Genomic DNA, 19,216 nt, shown 5'->3' with positions numbered 1-19,216 from the left:
TGATGGTATCTAAGCAGGAAGGCCCATGAGCCTGTGCATATGCGGGCGGTTAAGCTAGTCACAGCCTAGTGTGCTTACTTCGAATGGCTACCATCTGCTTCCAAATGCCGTAGTTCTCTTTCCCAAAATCTACCCGTACCCGTTGAGGCCATCCCCATTCATCCGTGGCGTGAAGGAACAACCTCTCTACTGTCTCGGCCCGGTTGTTATCGCCCGCTTGCATGAATACGCAGACTCGGCTGTACCCATCGACGCCTCCATGTATAACAAACTTCCAGCGTATAAGCTTGTGTTGACCATCGATGTGCCAGAGAGAGTTCGGGAACGGGACCTTGTACACCCGCCGTTTACGCATGACTGACTTGCGTAGCCTTGAACCTTCCGGATCTAAAGCCCTGCTTAGCTCTCTTGCATGCTCTCGGGTGATGTGCACACCCACGCCTTCGAGATAGCCTTGCAGTTTGCGATAGCCGACCATGATGCCGTCTTGGCTATTCAAACAATCTTGTATATGCTGTGGCATGGCATATGAACTCAGTCAAGCGAATATAAAGATCGGCATACTAAGCCATACTGGGTCAGGTACTCACCTTCTGAATGACTTCCTCCGGCACTTGGTGCTTGACTTCCCGTTTAGATGGCCCACCCAATGCTAGTCGACGTCGGCGAACAGTACTTCGAGAACAGCCCAAGTGTTCGGCTATCTCCTGGTCGGTAAAGCCCTCTTGATCTAGCTGCTGGAACAAAGGAATGTTCAAGGCCAGGCTATAGCCACCAGTTGGCAGAGCGACGGTTTGCCTGGAGAGATGGGTCGGAGCGTTGTTCAAGATGTTTTGGTGTACAGCGGCAAGTTGCTCACGCAGGCTAAGTGTTGCCTGCCAGTGATTACGCAGTACTTGCATAGGTAATTTGCCCCTAGCTTCGGCCGTCAGCCAGGTAACGAGACCATCTAGTTGGTGTATGAACGGAGGTAGGAGGCTGTGATCCCGATCCGCTGATGGTAAGGCGAGCAGTGCAAGGATAGGGGTATGTACCTCCTCGACGTAGGCGTCGACGGCAGCTTGAATGCCCTCGTACGGATCGGGATTGTGATCGGGCATGTTTGTATAAGGCTAGGATATGCTGTACATCGATCAAGTATATGTCTAGGACTGTCGAAGTAGGTCTGAGGTAGACTTAGGCAAAGCCTGAGGCAGGCATGGGCCTTGCGCCCCCTCTGGGCCCGAGATAACTTCATACCAATCTAACAAAAACTGGGACGAAGAGCTGCTTTTTGTGATTCCAACCGCTCTGATCGCTACGGCTGGTAATATATCTCTCGCGCGGAAGCGGACATGGTAATATATCGCGCGCGACGAGACGGACATAACACGTCGCGGCGAGTTGACGCTTTCGGCTCACTATAGTTTGATGTGCTTCATCACGCATATTTCCCGCTGCTATGTATGTATCGGTATAACTTTCGACACGAGGTGGAAATGGGAATCCGAGTTGTAATGTTGGCAGTTCAGGCCATAAACTAGGACAAAGCCAATGAGGATGTAGCCAGATGGATCGCTTGACATTATATGGAATTCGAGACTTGGATCTATTGCCTGTCATAACTCCCGGGCGCCAAGGGATGTTTCGACTCTCCTTTGTCCGCGTTTCATCGTCAAACTAAGGACCGTCACGGAGAGGGTGTCCATGCGAAAATCGGCTTCTATCGATGGCTGAGATATGCAGCAAGGCTGTCAGGATTGTCACCCTGTGATTCTACCAGGGGCACAGTCGTCTCGCACACAAGCCTCGCTCCTCGCGGTTCGCGTTGCATCGCGACAACTTCATCAGGCGCGTATGGCCCGCCGGAAGCGTCACTCGCCTATACTTTCGCTTGTTAATGGTTTCGACGCGCGTATGGTCGCTTGTTTGCGTTGATTGTTTACTTTTCGCCTACTTTTTGCCTTACTAGGCTCCGGTGACCCTTATTTGCATCCGATGAGCCACGGTCAGTATCACGAAGACTCGGAATGACCAGTTACGACTAGTTTAGACTTGATTAGACTAGATGAAGCTTTGTTCATGCTCGACTTTCACGGCCAAGCTATATCAAGTCTCGCATAGCTGCTCTATCTCTAATTGCCCCCCCAAATACCATATTAAACACCTCACTTAGGCCTTTACGTCCCCTTGGAAACCATGTCCACCCACAACATCTCCGACGCCGACTTGACTCGACTCCTTCAACAGCGACTTGGAGGAGATCGTCAGCTAGTCGATCAGTGGGTCCAGCAAATTGTAGCTCCTCTTCCTCCCATGCCTGGTCGACCCGCCATGGCTTCGATTGAGCAACCTAGAGCTTCTACAGAACAACCTAGGGCTCCTTATGCTCCCGTTACCCCTATAGACCAGGTCGATCTATCGGCTTCAAACAACGCCGGTCTCAGGCCCTCGCAGAGCGCTGTTGCGATTGAACGACAACATACAGGATACCCTCACCCGAGTCAAATGATCACAACCTTCCCCCCGCCCAATCCCCCTAGCGGATCAGCTACTGGCTCTACTCAACGGTTCCGGAATGGAAGTTTCCAGATGGCTACGGCTCGGGGCCTTCAGAAAAAGGCTACGGTAGCCCAAGCTAAGCCTTACCTCATTGGCAAGACTTACAATCGGGTAAGTCAGCCGGTTTTACGACTAAACAAGACTTGCGAGGTCTTGTTAACACTTTTTTGAACTTAGTTGAACCCGAGACGTGCTTGTGAAGTTGGACTGAGTTTTGTTCGTACTGACAAGTAGTTCTTGTTGATTCCAGGTTACCTATATTGGCTGTGGGTCTATCCTTCGCAGGGAGGTCATGTTATGGAACAAGGCAAAGCCGAAGGCCGGCGCTATGTTTGCCGAGGCCACAGAGACGACTGGGTACAGTCAGTTAATCGACCTGACACCCGACATGAACCCTACCGACATTGCGAAGACTGTGTTGGACAAGTTTAGGGCCAAACATGGGTCTCGCTTCCTTATCAAACCCTTTTTATGGGCCAAACTGGGTCAGGGCACGACTCGTTTCCACCCCGAGACGCTTGGACGGGCCTATGAATTCACGCTTAAGGATTTACAGAAGATGTATCACAACTCTTCGTCAATGTACATCATCGAGGAAGGGTGGGAGTTCCCTGCAAACGACTCTCCCGGTTGGAGATACCAGATCACAGCCGCTCATAAGCAGGAAGGCGACATGTGGGAAGAGGATTTAGACAGCGACGACTCCGATCATCGCAATGCGTTGAGGCCTTGCTCAGGGTGTAGGCGTAAATACCCTTCGATACAGCTACCTGTCCATCAGCGCAATTGTGTGCCCTTTCGTGAGCAGGAAGAGGGGGAAGAGGACAACAAGGCCAAAACAAGTCGAAAAAAGTCCAACTTGGCTCTCAACGGAAAGGTCAAAGCCGAACCTGGTCTCAAGCTTGAGCCGACTAGCCCATCTTACACTCGTCCCCGTCCCCGGCCAAAACAGAAGTGGAAGGGTAAGGGGAAGCAAAGGGCTACCTCTGTATCCTCCTCAGGAATCTCTATCGTGAGCGTGATCGATTCAGATGATGAGCAGTCTGCTCCTGCTTTGGGAAAACTCCTCTCGAAAGTCGCCCAACATCCAGCGTTCGGCGCACGATGGCTGTCGAATCAGAAACAACGGCTTAGGTCTCACCTTGACTTGGCCAACTCGTTAGGTGGGGTCGATAGCAGTAACCCAACCTCAACTGGACGAGCCGAGTCTTCTTACGACCAGACTGAGTCAGGTTCGGGCGCAGGCCCCTTCGACGGCACCGAATCGTTCTCGTTTGAACGCTCGGCTGGAGATCAGCAATTGCTGGAGAGCATGGGACTCCCGCAGGTCGACGAGCATAGTCAGACTAGCGACCATTTCCTTGATGAGCTGGACCCCAACTTCCCGTTCCAGTACCTCGACATGGACGCACAGGGCGCAGTCGAAGCAACCCAGGATGGCAATCAGAGGACTTCAATGGAACCAGGTGAGTGGAAGTTGTGCTCGATAAGGCTCAACAATGCTTAATAACGCTTATCACCGCTATATCTCGACTCCAGGAAATGTTTCGCATGAGATTGGTCCAGGTAAGCTTTGTGCGGGGTTATTAGGACTAGACAAGACTCCAAACAGTATTTGTTCGGTTGAGATCGGGGTTACTGATCTTGCTTCAATATGATCTTCCGTAGCAAACGTGGACAACACCGCCTGTCCTGCTGAAGAGACTGTATCTTCTACAGCGTCAAAGGAACTTGACCCTTCCACCTCGACTGCTGCTGCTGCCACTTCTACCTTGCAGCAAAGGTCCGGAGGCGGACGCAAGAGGAAGCACGAGGCAATGAGCTCTGCAGATCTTCCCGAGAGCTCAGCAGCCGCAAGGACACGTGCTGCAAAGGCTTTGGAGCAACAACAAGCAGTGGGCAAAGGGCAACGAAGGAAAAGGCTGCCGGCCAAGCTTCAATAGGTGCTCATACTGATGTAAGTCTTTCTGTCACCTGCGTGTTAGACTCTGTTACACTTGACGCGACTTGTTAACACAAATTTAGTCTTTTTGTTGCTGAATTGGGCGCGATAAGTCTTTGTAACACGGAGAAGAGTTTGATCGCTTGGTGCAAGGCTTATTCGAGGTATTCTTCGCATAAAAAGATACAAACAGCGCGATACGAGACTGTCCTAGATACATTTACATTTACATATCGAAAGAAGCAAGAATCACGACGAAGGAGCCCCAAATCCCGTACCGAAAGGCCTCGAAGCCCATCCCGCTCGAGTCCTGGTGGGAGTGGCCGGCAAAGCTGTCTCCCGTTCAGCCTTGACCTTGGTAACGCCCTGCTCGAGCTCGCGCCCCAGTCCGGTCAAAGCGGCACCGTCGAGATGGGTGATGATCTCGTTGGCCTCAGCAAGGAGCGCCGAAGCCTTTGGGAACTTCTCGGCGAGACCGTTCCAGTCCTCCTGGCCTTCGTCAGACTTCCCGAGGTCCGCCCACTCCTGCTGAACCTTCTCCAACCACGCACCGGCCGCTTGGACTTTTTTGGCCACATCGTGCGTAGTCTGCTCGAACGCTAGGGTGGCGGCGGCGGGAGGAGCGAGAGGGCGAGTCGGTGATCCGATGCCACCAAAGACGGGAAAGCGAGGCGGGGTAGAGGCCCTGGCAGCAAGGGCGGCGGCGGCGGCGGTGTTCTTCTCGTGCTCAGCGAGAGGTGCAAGAGCACCGGCTTTGTTGGCGCCGCGGCAATCGGCGTTCCTCCCTTTCCACTTGCAGCACAAGCAGCCCTTATCGTCGCCGAAGATGCACCTCGAGAACTGATCGTCGAAGTGCTGGGTCTCCTTGTTGCTCTTGAGGTCCCGACCCCCTTTGCGGCATGACACGCATCGGTTCTCCCCAAGGCACTCGACGAGAGACGTGGCATGCTTCTTCAGCATGTGTCGGCACACCTGATAGTTGAAAGAGCTCAATTAGTCTTTGTTCGTCTATTCGAGCGTTATCAAGTCTAAACAAGCCCAACTTACTTGGACTTTGTCCCACTTGTACGTCGTAAGGCCTTTGCCTTCGCCGTCGATGATGGTTTTGCCATCTTTAGAGACCGTCTAAAGAAGCGACGAACAAAGAAGCTATGAGTCAGTAATACAGATTGGTAGTTGTAGGCGAAGGGCTACTTACACATCCAGCAATCTGCACCACGCCATCCTTGGCCTTCTCCTTGTCCCCCGAAGTCGAGGCCGTCACCTCGGGGGAAACCGCTTTCTTGTCCTGTGAACGCAAACAATCAGAGGTAAGTAAGAGTCAAGCAGAGTCGAGTGTAAGTGGGCGTAGTTGGTGTATTTGAGCGTGACTAGGCCTGAATACTTACCACGGTCGTCTTCGTGGCCTTCGCGGCCTCCTCCTATAGTCGAGAAGATCAACAACGCACTCGCAATCAGATTGACAAGTAAACAGTATAAAGGAAACATGTAAGAACATACCATCTCCTCCCTCGCCTTCGCGATCGCCTCGTCCGACTCCAACTTCTCCTTCTCCTCCTTCTCCTTCTCCGCCTTCTCCTCCTTCTCCCTCTGCTTCCTCTCGCCCTCCAACACCTTCTCAGCCCCCGCTCGGATGAGCTCTCGGAGCTCACTCATCGTCAACGTCGTTGTCTGTGAAACCCCAAAGGACGTTGGGTGAGTTTACTGTCGACTAAAAGAGTCTACGTTCGACTAGAAAGGACTTTACTTGACTCAAATAGACTTACGGGCTCGGCCTGGACCTCCTCCTCCTCCTCCACCACCTCCTCGTCATCCTCCGGGACATCGACGTCCATGTCGTCCGGCCCCTTCACCTCCTGCCCCAACTCTTTCCCCTTCCCCTTATCCCCCACGGCCTTGGGCAAAAACTTCCCTCCCGGACCCCTCGCCAGCTGCTTCTTCGCAACCGTTCTCTTCCCCGGCTGCTTCGAACCCTTGCTCGGCCCGGGTCCGGTCTTCTTGGTGCCGGAACTCGAGCTCGAGCCGGCGGGAGGAGGTTTGGGCAGGCCCAACTCGTTCTTGTCTCCCCGGGGCCGGAGAGCTCCTCGACGTTCTTCACGGCGGTCTACAATACAGAAACAGTATCGAATCAGACTAAAAGACTCTTTTCCAGGCGTTGTAGAGCGAGGAAGAGCTGGAAAAAGACTAAACAAGACTCAAAGAGACTCACCATGAGCGTCGAGGTCCTCCTTCCACTTCGCAAGCACCTCCATCGAGGTGTCGTGTCCCGGGAACTCGGGGCTCTTGGAGATTCGGTCGGAAGATTCAGACATGTTGATTGGAGGGGGTAGTAACGATGAGTTTAGAGTAGTAGGTTTACGGGAGTTGAGCGATGACAATATGTTTGAAAGGAATGAATTTGATAGAAGAACTCGAAGAAGTTACAAACGATCAAAATAGGGCGAGAGATATAGCAAATCTCGCCCTGCCTACCAGCCAAGCAGTCGTACGAGGAATTTTATTGTTGTTTGTTGTTGTTTGTCGACAACAATAGGCCAAAGGAGGGTTTAAGCCAGTCGAAAGGATGGTTGACCACTTGAAACAAGAGCAACAAGGCGTAAGCGAGGCTCAGCGGATGCAGAGGAGGCTTGTGGTTTCTCACGCGTGCTTGACATAGCATCTCTACGGCTCAAGAGTTCCACGCAAGTCAAGATCTTGCAAGGTGTTGTAAACGTACTCGCGTACAGCCAGATAATGAGCCACAGCTTGGCAGAGATTATCGAACGCTTGGACAGGATAGTGATTGACGAGTTCCTGTTTGAATTCCTCTGTGACCAAGACGTCCGGGACGTGGTCCATGTAGCGAGGGACGATAACAAATGGATCGCGATGACGAGGTTGACGCAGCTGGTCCTGCACTGGAGCCGTTGCCTCCATACGTAAAGCGTTGACCCATCCTTGATTATCCCTTGCGTGTTCGCCTGGGGCGTTGTTGTCAAACTGTGTGCCATCGATGTTGTGTCGAGTCTCGGGAAACAAGTCCAAGTCGTATCCGTTGCTAGTCGCGTCAAGCAAGCCTTATAAAGTCCAATATGGACCAGTTCAGTCACGTTTCGACTTATCAAGACTAATCAAATGATTACTCACCTCGATACCACATCTGCACTGGACTAAGCCCTCTTAACCCAGGATTCGACATACCGTGATGGTTCCATGCGTCAACATAGTGTCCTAGCACGAAGTTCAGGTACGGCATGAACACATAGTGAAGACAGTAAATGTCTACCGCGTTGTTCCGATCCAGATCGTCTTGCGACTCCAACTCCATGAACGCCCTTGTGAACTTCTGGGTGACAGACTCTCCAACTTGTCTCCACTGCCTCTCAATCCGCACGTTGCGGGTCGAAGGGCCTTGCATAAACGAACCACGATTCGATCCTGTTAACAAGTGCGATTGGACGGATCGAAGTCACAATGAGTGAATATACGTCTCGTTGAGTGTAAAAAAGTGTAAACGAGACTCGATGAGCCAGACTGACCTCTTACTTGGTTCATCAGATCCCGAACCCCGAGATTTTCCCCCCCATAGTCTGCTCTAACTCTTGACGGCCATCCCCACTCATGAGTAGCACGCAGAAAGCTTGCATCAACCGTATCAGAACGATTGTTGTCGGAAGCTTGCATATAGACGATAAGTCGGGATTTGCCGTCTACGCAGCCATGAATGACGAACTTCCAGTTGATGAGTTTATGCTGGCCGTCCATGTGCCATAGAGAATTGATGAAGGGGACATCGTAGTCGCGTCTGTGCAGGACCTGCGCTCGCCTCAGCATGTTCCCTTGTGGGTCATACGTCTGCATGACATCTCTCAACTGTCGTCGGGTAACTTTGACTCCTTGTGCCGTGAGGAGACCCATAACAAGACGTTCTCCGGTATTGTTGGAGTCGACAGTTGTTAGGATATTGCCGACAAGCTTTGTAGAACAAATCCAAGTCAAATCAGCTTATGTCAACGATAACGAAAGCTCTTTAGCCTAAGACATGCTTTTAACAGTCTTTAAATGTCTTTTCAAGTCTATTCAAGTCTTGTCGTGTCTTGAAAAGTCTTGTTCGGTCTCGAACGCTCTTGCACTTACAGCTTCAAGACGATCTTGGGGTACCAAGTGTTTCTCCCGACGCTTCTGCAAGCCCAATTCCTTCCTTCGCCTAGTGATCGTGCTTCTCGAGGTGCCAAGTAGTCGAGCGATGTCTTTGTCGTGGAAGCCAAGGTTGGTATACAGTACGAGTTGTTCTGCGGGGATTGAGACGGTAGGGCGGCCGCCCTCTAGTGACCTTGTCAAGTTGGGAGCGACGATGGCTGGAGCATCAGTCAAAGATCTTTGATAAGCACAGAGACGATCTTGGAATCCAATGACGGCAAGAATGTGCTCGCGGTAAGCTTGATGAGGGATACGGTGCTTGACAACGATTCGTAGAAAGTGTGCGAGGTCGTCTAGAGCGTTAAGCAGGGTTGGTAGGAGCAGGGGATCCCGTTGATTGAGCTCCTGATCGAGGTAAAGCCGTATCGGCACGAATATTTGGGCGACGTGGGCAGAAACTAGAACAATATGACCAGTGGACTCCATTGTAAGCTGATTCGAGTGAATTGCAACTCATGATTGGGATGTGAAAGGACATGGTCGCGTATACGTGACTACATGGTCCCTTTATAGTACAGCCGAGACTGATCGAGTCGATTGTAGGGCCACCTAGACTGGGCTCGTAAAGGCGAGAAGTGAAAGGCGTAGTTGAGTGTTGTAAAGGCGAAATCGAGTCTAGATACGCGCAATCGAGTCTTGATACGCGTAAACGTGGTAGCATACAATTTTGCATTTGACGCTTATGGCGCCCCATAGGCGCGCGCTACCACACTTGTGGCATCTGCTTCACAGACATGAATCGCTTCGCGAAACGCACATCACACGATCAGAAGAGCCGTGTTTAATTTGTCACCTGCGGTCAACAACTCAGGATAACGACTCGATAACTCGATATGTCGTTCAGGATGCAGGTCAGTCAGGCTGAGTGGTGCTTAGCTATCGCCTGTGTATCAGACAGCGGCGACCAACTTGCTGTAAGTCGCGGAACGTTATTTATGTATGTTGCGCTCAATTTTGCTCAAGCCGACGCAATGCCTATCTACTAGGGCTTTCTGTAAGCGAAAAACCGTGCAGTAGACGGAGGAGAGACTTCTCAGAAAGGTTTTCATCGAAGGACGAAGAATAACGAGAGCCAGACCAGCTCAAGTCACCCCTTCTCGTTGTTAATGGTTGTCTCTGGCGCCGTCGTTCAGCGATAGCTCATCAGGGATCCTCCATATTCTATCCCACTGCCCGGATAGAGGATAACAGTTGAGCAGCTTTACAGTTTAAAAATCTATCTAGACGAGATTCAAATCGATCTTGGATGAAAGCACAAGCGCGCTTGTCGATGATGAATCCCATCCAGTAAGCTTCATTCCATTCGTGTCTGATCGATCGTAAAACTGCCTAGAGCATTCCGAATGGCAGATAGTCTGTGTCACGAAATGTTACCAAATTGTATCTCATCAGACTTTCGAGGCATTGTCAAATACGCTTGTCATCCAGCTTGTCATCCAGCTCAGAGTAAGAGGGTATTACGCTTCCATAGATCCCGCCTATCCGGCTGTCACAGCTCTTTTTTCAGGAAGGCGATTCGTTCACCCGTATAGATTTTGAGGTCCCGCAGGCTTCTCGTGGCTGAGCTAGCCTCGGAAACAAGGGAAATATTCCAAAATGTGATTGTATAATTACTACATGTACAAGAACCATAGCTCCACCGACAATATGATACAAAGTACAGACTATCCGAAAAGACGATTCGGATGTTCAAGTTTGGGATGGCGGCGCGCAAGATTGTGTTTCAAAGGTAGACCCCGAAAGCATGGTCCTGGGTGTATAGTAAATGAAGGTGGATTCCAGACTAGTAGCCTGAGTCTGAGATGTCTTCGAGGAGAACAGGGTCTCCTGTGATATGTCCGGGATCCTAAAGAAACGTCTATCCCATGATGATGCTCTGGAGTGGGTCTTCCAGGGCTCGATGGCTCGCTTGTTCCCGGTCAACCGATTCCTACGTTGAAAGATCCATGCTATCGCAAGAGCAACCTCATAATTCTGATCATCCGGTAACATCTCAGAAGCCAGAGTCACAAGGGCAGGAAAGTCTTTCCCTTCATTAGGACGAAAGACTCTACATCGTTCGTCGCACATAATGACCTCCGGAAGTAAAATGTTTAGAGTTCCTGCTACCTGCCTCGCTGCCAGATACTGGTCAAGCTCTACCAAAAAGCTGTCCTCTCTCAACAGTGTCATGGACACTAGCTTTAGCAGATCTTGATCAGGATTTGCTTTTCTGGAGTACTTGTTGATCCACGCTGAGCGAGGGGTTAAGTGAACTACACCTGTCGTTGGAGCCCCCTCGGGATCAGATGGCTGGTACAGCGTGGTCGCAAGAGTAGTACCACTGTCCAAAGGCATCGCATGGACTGGAGCCTTAGCTTCGCTGTGGAAGGATGAACGAACAGACGCATAAGACACTGCGCTTTGCTGATCTTGAATTGCAAAAGCCGAGATGGATTCCTCAAGGTCAATGACCGCTTTTTCGCGAAAGTTCAGTTTGAGCTTGATCCTAAGCTGTAAAACTAGGGTAACGAATTTGATGAAGGATTCTGACCGCTTGCCTTCAGGCAGTAATTGTTTTGCCAAGTTGGAAAGCTCTTCTGGTCGACTATACAAGTTAGCGTCCTTTCTCAACTGCGTCAAATCGTCTGGCACGGTCCTTTGATGCACGTAATCTCGGAGTTTAGTCAAAAACTCCAAGTTGGCATGACAGTTCAGTATTCCCTTCAAATCTGGGTAGTCGCTAGACATTTTTGTATCTATCGTGTCCTTATTCATCTTACGTCTCTTGCGTCTAAGCCCCTGGCGGTGTTTTTTGGTCTCTGCATCAGTCTCTTTTTGGGAAGATCCCTCTTGCCATCTTTGGGTTGAGAAGGATCTGAGCGATGTAAAACCTATTGATTGGACTGTGAAATAGAAGTCGATTTCCGGCAAACTTACCTTGTTTCGTAGTGACTGTCTGATGGTATTTCTAGTCTCCGGGCTTGTCCCAACGTTGAGCGGGAAGGTAGGTAACTTCCGGAGGGGTTTTGAGCGTATGGATTCGTCCAGTTGGGCTCGATAGGACTTGGTATGTTCCGAACTTTAATGTCCACAGAACTTAGAGGGAAGTTCAGTGGTGGAAGCCTGAAGCCATCATGAAGACCGGGTTGATGTCCGTCCGTCAGTTTCGAGTCCAGTGTAGGGTTGCCCCAAGAAGGCTCGTTCATTGTTTAAGGCTGGTGATTGGTGCAGTCAGAAGTCGATCCTACTCTGAGGAGCTAACTAATGAGTCGGCGGCTGTCTCGCCCAGTATATAGGGTGTGGCTCGGCACTACAGGGGAGGATAGACTGAATCGAGGAAGGTGACAAAGGAAGCACACCTGCATCAGCCTGTCCCCCCGAGAAGAGGGGGCCTAGTAGATCGATGATCCGGTGACGACATACAACCGATTTATTACCTCGTGTCGGCGCAGTGGTCTCAGCACGAGATCTTCCGCAATCCCTTCGTAGCCTCTCTCGAGGCTGACTGTATAGTGACTGGTCTGCCAATACGGCCGTTTACCAGTCTTGGTCACATGTTGATGTTCAAATGTACGACTACTCTACGAATCCTTCTTAAGGCTGATGATAACATAGAGATGCATCTAGCAGTCATATTGACCCTTGTTAAGAATGAGGGCAATAGTAGGTTTCACGATGTCGGGGCAGGGCTCAAAGGAATCCACCGATGTGGTGAGTCTTCTTGCGACATGACCGGCCTGGTGCGTATCGTGGAGGTATCAATGTGACGCCATCGGGCGCGATATATAGAGTGCGCAAGATGTGATCATCATCTGATGTCATAGAGATCAAGGCCTAATACAGCTCAGAAGGAAAACGGACGGATCTTGAGATACGACAGAAATAGCGCTTAGCAACAGCAACTTGAACACAACATGCACACAGATTCTCTAGGACGCCTAAGCGAAATGTCCGAATACTCGAGGAATTTTCGCACGACCTGGATGTATAATCCCCGACCACCTCCATCACCTCACGAATGATTCGACACTCCTTCTGGGGTACACGTACTCTCGTCTCGGTTGGAGCTACCAGCCATAGAGGGTTCCGGAAGTGTATTGGTGACGATCGCCAACGGCAGCTGTGACGACCGCGTGAAGTCCATAGTAGACTGGCTCACAGATTCAAACTGATCCGACCATGAACGATCGCTCGGCTGGAGTCTTGGCGCTTGAGGAGCAGACCTTGTAGAAGACTGGCGCGCAGAGTTAGGCCGAGGTAGAGTATTGACAAGAGGATTTGAGGTCAACGCGGATGACCTTTCTGAGGGCGCGATTGAACATTGAGCGGGGGTTGAAGTTGTTCTCGCTGAAAATCGGTTATGAAATGTCAAGAAGGACTCTTCCAGCCCAGGGAGCACTTCGGAGCGCTGTTGGTGGATCTGCGTTCGAGGAAAGAGGCGATGTCCTGAGCGGTGACATTCCCGATCGGCGTAGTCGTTGGCGTATTCTATCAAGAGTCTCCTGTCGAACTTGACGAAAGGAAGCCGAAGCGCAAGCACATGCGCGGCGATGTCATGGATATGAGCGAATGTCTCTGATGACACCTCCTCGAGCTCCCAGCCGAATGCTCGTAGGGCCAGGAGACCAGCAAATGGCGCGATTGCGTCCCTCAGATGCCGAAACTGAAGGTCCATTCTACTGGGAGGTCGAAGCAGGTTGTAGAACCTTCGAAAGTCCTTGGAGACCACTTCTTCGTAAAACTTTCGAATCCACTCCAAGATATCACTCAGAAAGGTGTCTTCAGGCCTCTCTACATCGGTGGAGGCACGTTGCAAGATGTTGTCTAAGTAATATTTGCGTACAGCATCCAGCTCGTCAGAATAATCCATGATCCAAGTTGGATCCTGCGCTGGATGACGTTATCGAAACGGTCACGTAGGACGGGAGGAGCGCAAAAGGCTTCAGACGTCTCTTATAGTGTGTTGTGCCAGTGAGAGGTACTGCTAATCTTGCAGCACACTGGGAAGCCAAACGTTGCATGACTCGCTTCTCGCCGTTATGAAAGACGGCAATATGAAGAAGCCGTCATGACGTGGAATCAACAATGCTTCCGAGCAAGACTACCTTCTTTGCGTTCTTCCTTTCATTGCTATTCATGAAGATCCGACATGACCGTATATCCTTGAGGTAGAGCCATCTGATAGGTCGTAGCCAGTGGTATCGCAGGTTTCGGTTTTTCACGACAGTGCAGAAGAGAGTGTTGCCGATCATCACCGAACACGACAAGAGTGCAGAAAAGCCTGGCTGCAAGCCGAGAATTCTATCATAGCCTCATGCTCTCAGCAAACATACTGTTCAAGATCTGTGCTAGTAGTGGGACCAAGAACCATAGCATCATCATCATCGCGCTGACGTAAACGCGAGCTCGACAAAGGAGTTCCGAACCTCTCCCAGGCCATGGCATGGCTGGCGCACCGCGGAAGCAAAATAAAATCTCTCAAGCGCGCGCCACAGTCAAATGGTGGCTTTTGCTGAAACACGAGGCCTCTTGGAGGACAGAGGGGCCAAATACGTCTCGAAAATAGCGTGCTTGCTAGACCCGAAGACCAGGTCAAAGATAATGCAGCAGACTGTCACTGACGTATTACATGTCACCTGATGTCATCGGCTGCTGCCCGTTTGTTGTCGTGTGTTAGGCGTTACTTATAGTGCCACCGAGCTTATTCTATGAGCCGATGAAAGGAGACGAATGACGTGCTTCTCAGTCAGGGTAAATCGACAGTCTAGAGCTATCTATTCCAGAGTGACTCGAGCAGTGACGGCACGTCTAGGAATCATCAGTCGAGGAAGGCTTGTAAGACTTATGGTGCTTGTGGGTACAAGTGGCTTATCGGCCGAATTTCGGGTCAGAAACTACTCTAGAAGTGGTCAATTCTCGGATTACATTTCTTTCTCCAAAATCGCCCAAAGTCTCTAGGCTAGAGAGAGCTAATGCTCGGTGAGATTTTCTTGGCGGAACGGTAGTATCGTACTATCGTCTCGAGGGGCCTTCTGACTGGCTTCGGAGGATGAAAGTGTCGAGAGGGTGGTCAGGGATGGCTCAGAAGCGGTTTGCTGGACCTCAGCGGTCGGTACAGATCTTTGCAGTTGGGTTGTCGTTGTCCTGGACACGGTATCCAATCCAACAGCAGAGAAAAGGTTCACGGAGGTCTGGATTGAAGTTGCTGGTCTCGCGTAAGTCAAGCGTAGCGAGGACGGGGTCGGCTGTAGTATCGTCGAAGCATCAGATTCGCTTGCGATGTCATCTCGTTGGGAAGCTCGTCTTCGCTGACGAATATCAGATCTCAAAGTGTTCTCCGATCGAGAAGCTTCCTCGAGAAGGATCATAGCGGTCTTACCATGATGAGCCGCCTCCCTGACCAGTAAACCTCCACACAGAACTTTCAGATGTCGAATAAGTATGGGGTTTCGCAAATCACGTGTCACCGAATTCAGGAATTCTGCCATCTTCCCGCTGAACGCTAGTTCGGCTGCGGCCTTATCGTCGATGGCGACCCCACCTTCTTGTACGGTGAGCAACGTTTTGACTAATCTTACATCTTGCATCATCCAAGTCAGTCTCATGAGGGTCCGAAGCCACTTGCAGAACAGGGTCGAGTCCCGAGCCTTATTCAATTGCTGCATGACCTGATGCCAAAAGTCCTCAAATTCATCCCGAACAAGCTGTTGCTGAGAGTTGCGGCGGATATTCGGCATGATGCGAATCGTTTGCGGTAGTTGTTCTTTGACGACCTATGTTGGGTGAATGTATGAATGTCTCCCGACAAAGAAGCGATTGTTATAGCTTCTTAAAAAGCTAGAAGCGATATGTATGGCCTACGATCAGCTCATAAGGGCATGCATGAAAGGAGTGCTTGTCCAATCGCTCCTCATTCGCTCAAGACGAGAACTTCGAGCTGTGACGTTACCGATCATGATGAATCGGCTTGAAAGGAGCCAGCTCTAGGAATCTCTCTGAACCGCATCGGCATGAGAGGAGCAAGATTGAAGGACATAAGATGACTCATCTTACCGAAAATCCTCTTTGGGAATTCAGAGGCAAATCGTGAGGGCTACTAGGCGCTAGACGGTAGTGTCAAATCGCACCAAGCTGGGCTCTGATAGATATCGACGGTTGACTGAAATACACCTCAGCGCTGCTGACCGGTAGATTTCTGTCATCTTCAATCTCGATGTACCTCCATCACGAATAATCAATTGCATTACCATAGATGTACAGGACTTGTGAGCGGTAAGAGCGAGCATTACAATAACACTGGTGGTTCCAGAATTGTTGGCGGTCCAGTGTAACGGGCGCCAGATCCAATATCTTCGAATTCCAAGTCACCAACGTGGCGAAATGATGAGTTCCAATCCACGTATTGGCTCTGCCTAGATATGCTTGTCCCCTGAGTACCTGAAACTTCACCTGAGCCAATAGAATATATGGTCGAAGGGAAGTAGACGGACGAAGCGAGCATGGGTTGCTGAGCTCTTTGGCAAGCCTCGCTATCATAGGTCCCACTTGGTATCTGGCTGCTCTGGTAGCTACTAATGCGGTCCCTAATAACCCAAGGGATATGATCCCAGGGATTCCAGTTGAATCCTAACTCGATCAAGCCACGGATGATCGGATCGATCTTGACGAAATCGCTCATGGGCGATGCGCGGGCGGCTTGATCCCATAGAATCCAGAACAACGCCTCACGGATGTCCCCAACGTCGACGTCCGTGGGAGATACTGGATCAGGTACGATTCTATGCAATTGGCTAAGCCATATCATATTGAGACTAGAGCCACCTAGAGCGTTCCATCTGAGCCGAAATTTTTGATAACCACGTAGGAGATCAAGAACATGTGCTAGACACCTGGCTTCGGTCGTATAGTCGGTCAGAAATCGGTGGAGATCCCTTGCGAAGTCTATGGTCCTGCCAGGCTGCCAGTACAGGCTGTTCAGGTCATCCCGGATCTTCTGCGCTAGATCATTCCAAAGTACATCAGGGCATCGAGGCCTAATGGGCACGATTTGCGATGGGCATTGCATGTTGATCGGTCAAACGGAAGAAGGGATTTGAAAGGTGGTAAGAGCGGCAAGATGAGCTAGCGCAATGGGTCGTCATCGACAAACGACCACCCACTATGCCTGCCTCGGAGGTATAAATACAAGACAGGCCTCAGTTGCTGTTAGATACGATCAAAGGAGGCCTCGGCCTCTCCGTATGTGGTGACTGCTCATCACGTGCTCTCATACTGTATTTGCGGCGTGGGGATGACTCGATGAGTGGAACGGCTCGTTTCAGCCCCTTCTTTTCGGTGTTGCCGTATCCTTCCTCTGGTTCTCCCTGCTCCCTTTACCTTCCTGTTAGCCAACGTATAAATTTTGGATCTTGTCGAAAATTGTAGGCGTTCGATTCCCATTCAATGGCTCTCGTCTACAATCACGTTGGATGAGGAGCAAGCAGAATGACGCTGTGTATGATCCTGTTCTGAATGTGTTAAGTCGAATGCCGTGTACTCATTTCTCGCATATTACAAGTCTATCGTCTTACAACTCGAAGATTCCATATCGCATCGACAGGCCCATCCAACGTCTCGGCTCTTCAGGTGTTTCCTGGGTCATCTTCTGCTCGAATCTCTGTACGGGAGGGTGGAAGCAAGCGAGGATTCTATCGGGTGGTTGGAGTCACAGAGCTCTTCAGTAGTCCTTAGCGTTGTGACCGACGACCTGCCGGCTGATTGTGACCTTCCGTACATTTTGCTGATGTTCCGCTCCGAGACCTGACGATAAAGAGAGCGCGGTGCTCTGATTCGGTTTCTGGAAGCCGCTCTTCGGGATGTAGTCGGCGGACGAAGGTTAGATCTAGTATTCACAGACACTAGATCGCTACCCGAAGAGTAAGATGGTTCAACGTGACTGATGATTGCCCAAAAGACCGGCCATATTAGCGATCGGAACAATTTGAGGCGTATTTTAACGAAGTACAACATACCTGACAGTCTCCGCCTGCAGCCCTCTGTAATCCCATTTATCATTATTAACCCTTAGGATCTCATTTTCTAGTGTTGCCAAGTCATAGTGCAGGAGGAACGTCCATAAAAGTATCATCTTTGCACAAGCCAGATGGATATGGCCGGGATCTCTCGAGACAATACAGTTCACGTTCCAATCCAACCGAGCTCTTTCAGGTAAGAGTTTTCGCATGGCCGATGACCGGGACAGCGCATCGACCAAGTTCGGGTCTAAATGACCTTTTCCAACCTTTTCCCTTTCGAATCGTTCAACCTGATTTTTCAGCAAGTACTCATCGAGTTCGGCATGGTCCCTCATGGATTCGCGAAGGAATACGCCTAGCTGGTAGATGAAATACTCCCAGCACGGTTCCCTCCCGATGACCTCGACTTTGGCACGAATCTTTGCTTTGAGATCAAAGTCGTCATGGTTAGTCTGAGATGGCATGTCGATGTCAGATATCTCGAACACTTCCTGGCAATAATTCCGCTTGTTGGGACAATGACAAGGTATCAGAGAGGCGATCTATGTCTCATATTGAAGGGATATGTGATGATATATAGGCAGACGATCGACGATGTTCGCAGTCCATAATCCATTCGCCGGTCGAATCGCTAATGTGCGACTCCGACGATAACCCCCGCCTTTACACCAAGCTACACATCTGCCGTTCAAGAAGCTCAATCTATCGGACGGAGTTGTTAGAATATCGGACGATCGAAACCGATCGCTGTGTGCCGCTAGCACGACCAATCGATCGCGATCCGCCTGAAGCGATCGCGTTTCAGCTCATGCGCGGGTTCTTCCTTTGTCGGGCCGGCAGCAATAATAATAATAGTTGGCGTGTGTTTCGGGCCCGAAATGATACAAACATGATGTCTCCTTCGATCCCTCTGGTCATGCCCCTGTGAGGAGTCGAGCCAGAGAGCCGATTGATCGCCTGGCACTATTCCAGCGTCAAGGGTGAAAAGACGATCGCGTCGAGGCAAACGCGTCAGCATAACAGCTTTTCCGAGGGATTGCGTATTACAGGTACTTCGTTGATAATTGACAATATACCTGCTTCTCCCTCATTTCGAGTCCGAGCATAGTATCTTTTCGGTAATCCAGCTATTGCTTCAAAAAACCATATTTGCTCGCACGAAATGATCGAACAACAACAAGAGCATCGTTCATCAAGGGGGTTTACAATTCTCATTTTACGTGGAATATCCAGCCGGCTGTCTATACGCCTCGGGTGGGTGTTCTTGAGCGGACGAAACATCAAAGGGGGAACTAGATGCAGTGACACGATATACTGCCGAATTTGTACAAGAAGATGCTACAGCCTGCGATTTGATTTCTCTCCGTATAGAACACTTAACTACAGTACAGTCACAACTCGATTTATTTCTCTTGTCAATCAGTCTCAAACGGAGCAGAGTTGGTCGTCCCTGTCACAAAGGATGTCTCACCGACGGATGTACCGAAAACGGTCTGCTGATCAATTGAGCTAGCAATTTGATCGCTATCATGAACTAGCGCGTCCAATTGCCCTGTCT

General features: G+C 50.4%; 7 protein-coding genes across 7 annotated transcripts; 1 reads left to right on the top strand and 6 right to left on the bottom strand.

The window, feature by feature from the left end:
• Positions 1 to 2,178: 2,178 nt before the first annotated feature.
• Positions 2,179 to 4,484, top strand: HD553DRAFT_343609 (uncharacterized protein; the record flags this gene model as incomplete). The annotated part of the gene is made up of 4 exons (XM_046182891.1): positions 2,179 to 2,652; positions 2,792 to 4,007; positions 4,081 to 4,107; positions 4,210 to 4,484. 4 exons carry the CDS (start codon positions 2,179 to 2,181, stop codon positions 4,482 to 4,484), a joined length of 1,992 nt encoding a protein of 663 aa, XP_046035129.1.
• Positions 4,485 to 4,732: 248 nt separating this feature from the next.
• Positions 4,733 to 6,795, bottom strand: HD553DRAFT_325080 (uncharacterized protein; the record flags this gene model as incomplete). Its single annotated transcript, XM_046181568.1, has 7 exons — positions 4,733 to 5,455; positions 5,531 to 5,608; positions 5,682 to 5,771; positions 5,872 to 5,904; positions 5,984 to 6,154; positions 6,250 to 6,587; positions 6,693 to 6,795. The coding sequence occupies 7 exons, from the start codon at positions 6,793 to 6,795 to the stop codon at positions 4,733 to 4,735; spliced, it is 1,536 nt and encodes a 511-aa protein (XP_046035128.1).
• A 1,372-nt stretch (positions 6,796 to 8,167) lies between these two features.
• On the bottom strand, positions 8,168 to 8,392 carry HD553DRAFT_257839 (uncharacterized protein; the record flags this gene model as incomplete). The annotated part of the gene is made up of 1 exon (XM_046177373.1): positions 8,168 to 8,392. A coding segment is annotated over one exon (225 nt), but the record flags the coding sequence as incomplete, so codon positions are not given.
• A 1,959-nt stretch (positions 8,393 to 10,351) lies between these two features.
• HD553DRAFT_325078 (uncharacterized protein) lies at positions 10,352 to 11,850 on the bottom strand (the record flags this gene model as incomplete). The annotated part of the gene is made up of 2 exons (XM_046181567.1): positions 10,352 to 11,300; positions 11,582 to 11,850. The coding sequence occupies 2 exons, from the start codon at positions 11,848 to 11,850 to the stop codon at positions 10,352 to 10,354; spliced, it is 1,218 nt and encodes a 405-aa protein (XP_046035126.1).
• Positions 11,851 to 12,334: 484 nt separating this feature from the next.
• Positions 12,335 to 14,089, bottom strand: HD553DRAFT_325077 (uncharacterized protein; the record flags this gene model as incomplete). Its single annotated transcript, XM_046181566.1, has 4 exons — positions 12,335 to 12,456; positions 12,695 to 12,764; positions 12,804 to 13,534; positions 13,978 to 14,089. The coding sequence occupies 4 exons, from the start codon at positions 14,087 to 14,089 to the stop codon at positions 12,335 to 12,337; spliced, it is 1,035 nt and encodes a 344-aa protein (XP_046035125.1).
• Positions 14,090 to 14,746: 657 nt separating this feature from the next.
• On the bottom strand, positions 14,747 to 16,709 carry HD553DRAFT_325076 (uncharacterized protein; the record flags this gene model as incomplete). Its single annotated transcript, XM_046181565.1, has 4 exons — positions 14,747 to 14,889; positions 14,958 to 15,417; positions 15,830 to 15,863; positions 15,934 to 16,709. 4 exons carry the CDS (start codon positions 16,707 to 16,709, stop codon positions 14,747 to 14,749), a joined length of 1,413 nt encoding a protein of 470 aa, XP_046035124.1.
• Positions 16,710 to 17,027: 318 nt separating this feature from the next.
• HD553DRAFT_325075 (uncharacterized protein) lies at positions 17,028 to 18,122 on the bottom strand (the record flags this gene model as incomplete). Its single annotated transcript, XM_046181564.1, has 3 exons — positions 17,028 to 17,097; positions 17,215 to 17,331; positions 17,656 to 18,122. The coding sequence occupies 3 exons, from the start codon at positions 18,120 to 18,122 to the stop codon at positions 17,028 to 17,030; spliced, it is 654 nt and encodes a 217-aa protein (XP_046035123.1).
• Positions 18,123 to 19,216: the final 1,094 nt, after the last annotated feature.

The sequence above is a fragment of the Filobasidium floriforme genome (assembly GCF_021052385.1).
Source record: "Filobasidium floriforme strain CBS 6241 chromosome Unknown HD553scaffold_16, whole genome shotgun sequence".
Taxonomy (NCBI): domain Eukaryota; kingdom Fungi; phylum Basidiomycota; class Tremellomycetes; order Filobasidiales; family Filobasidiaceae; genus Filobasidium; species Filobasidium floriforme.
The sequence above is the reverse complement of the archived record's forward strand: the minus strand, read 5'-3'. Positions and strand labels throughout refer to the sequence as shown.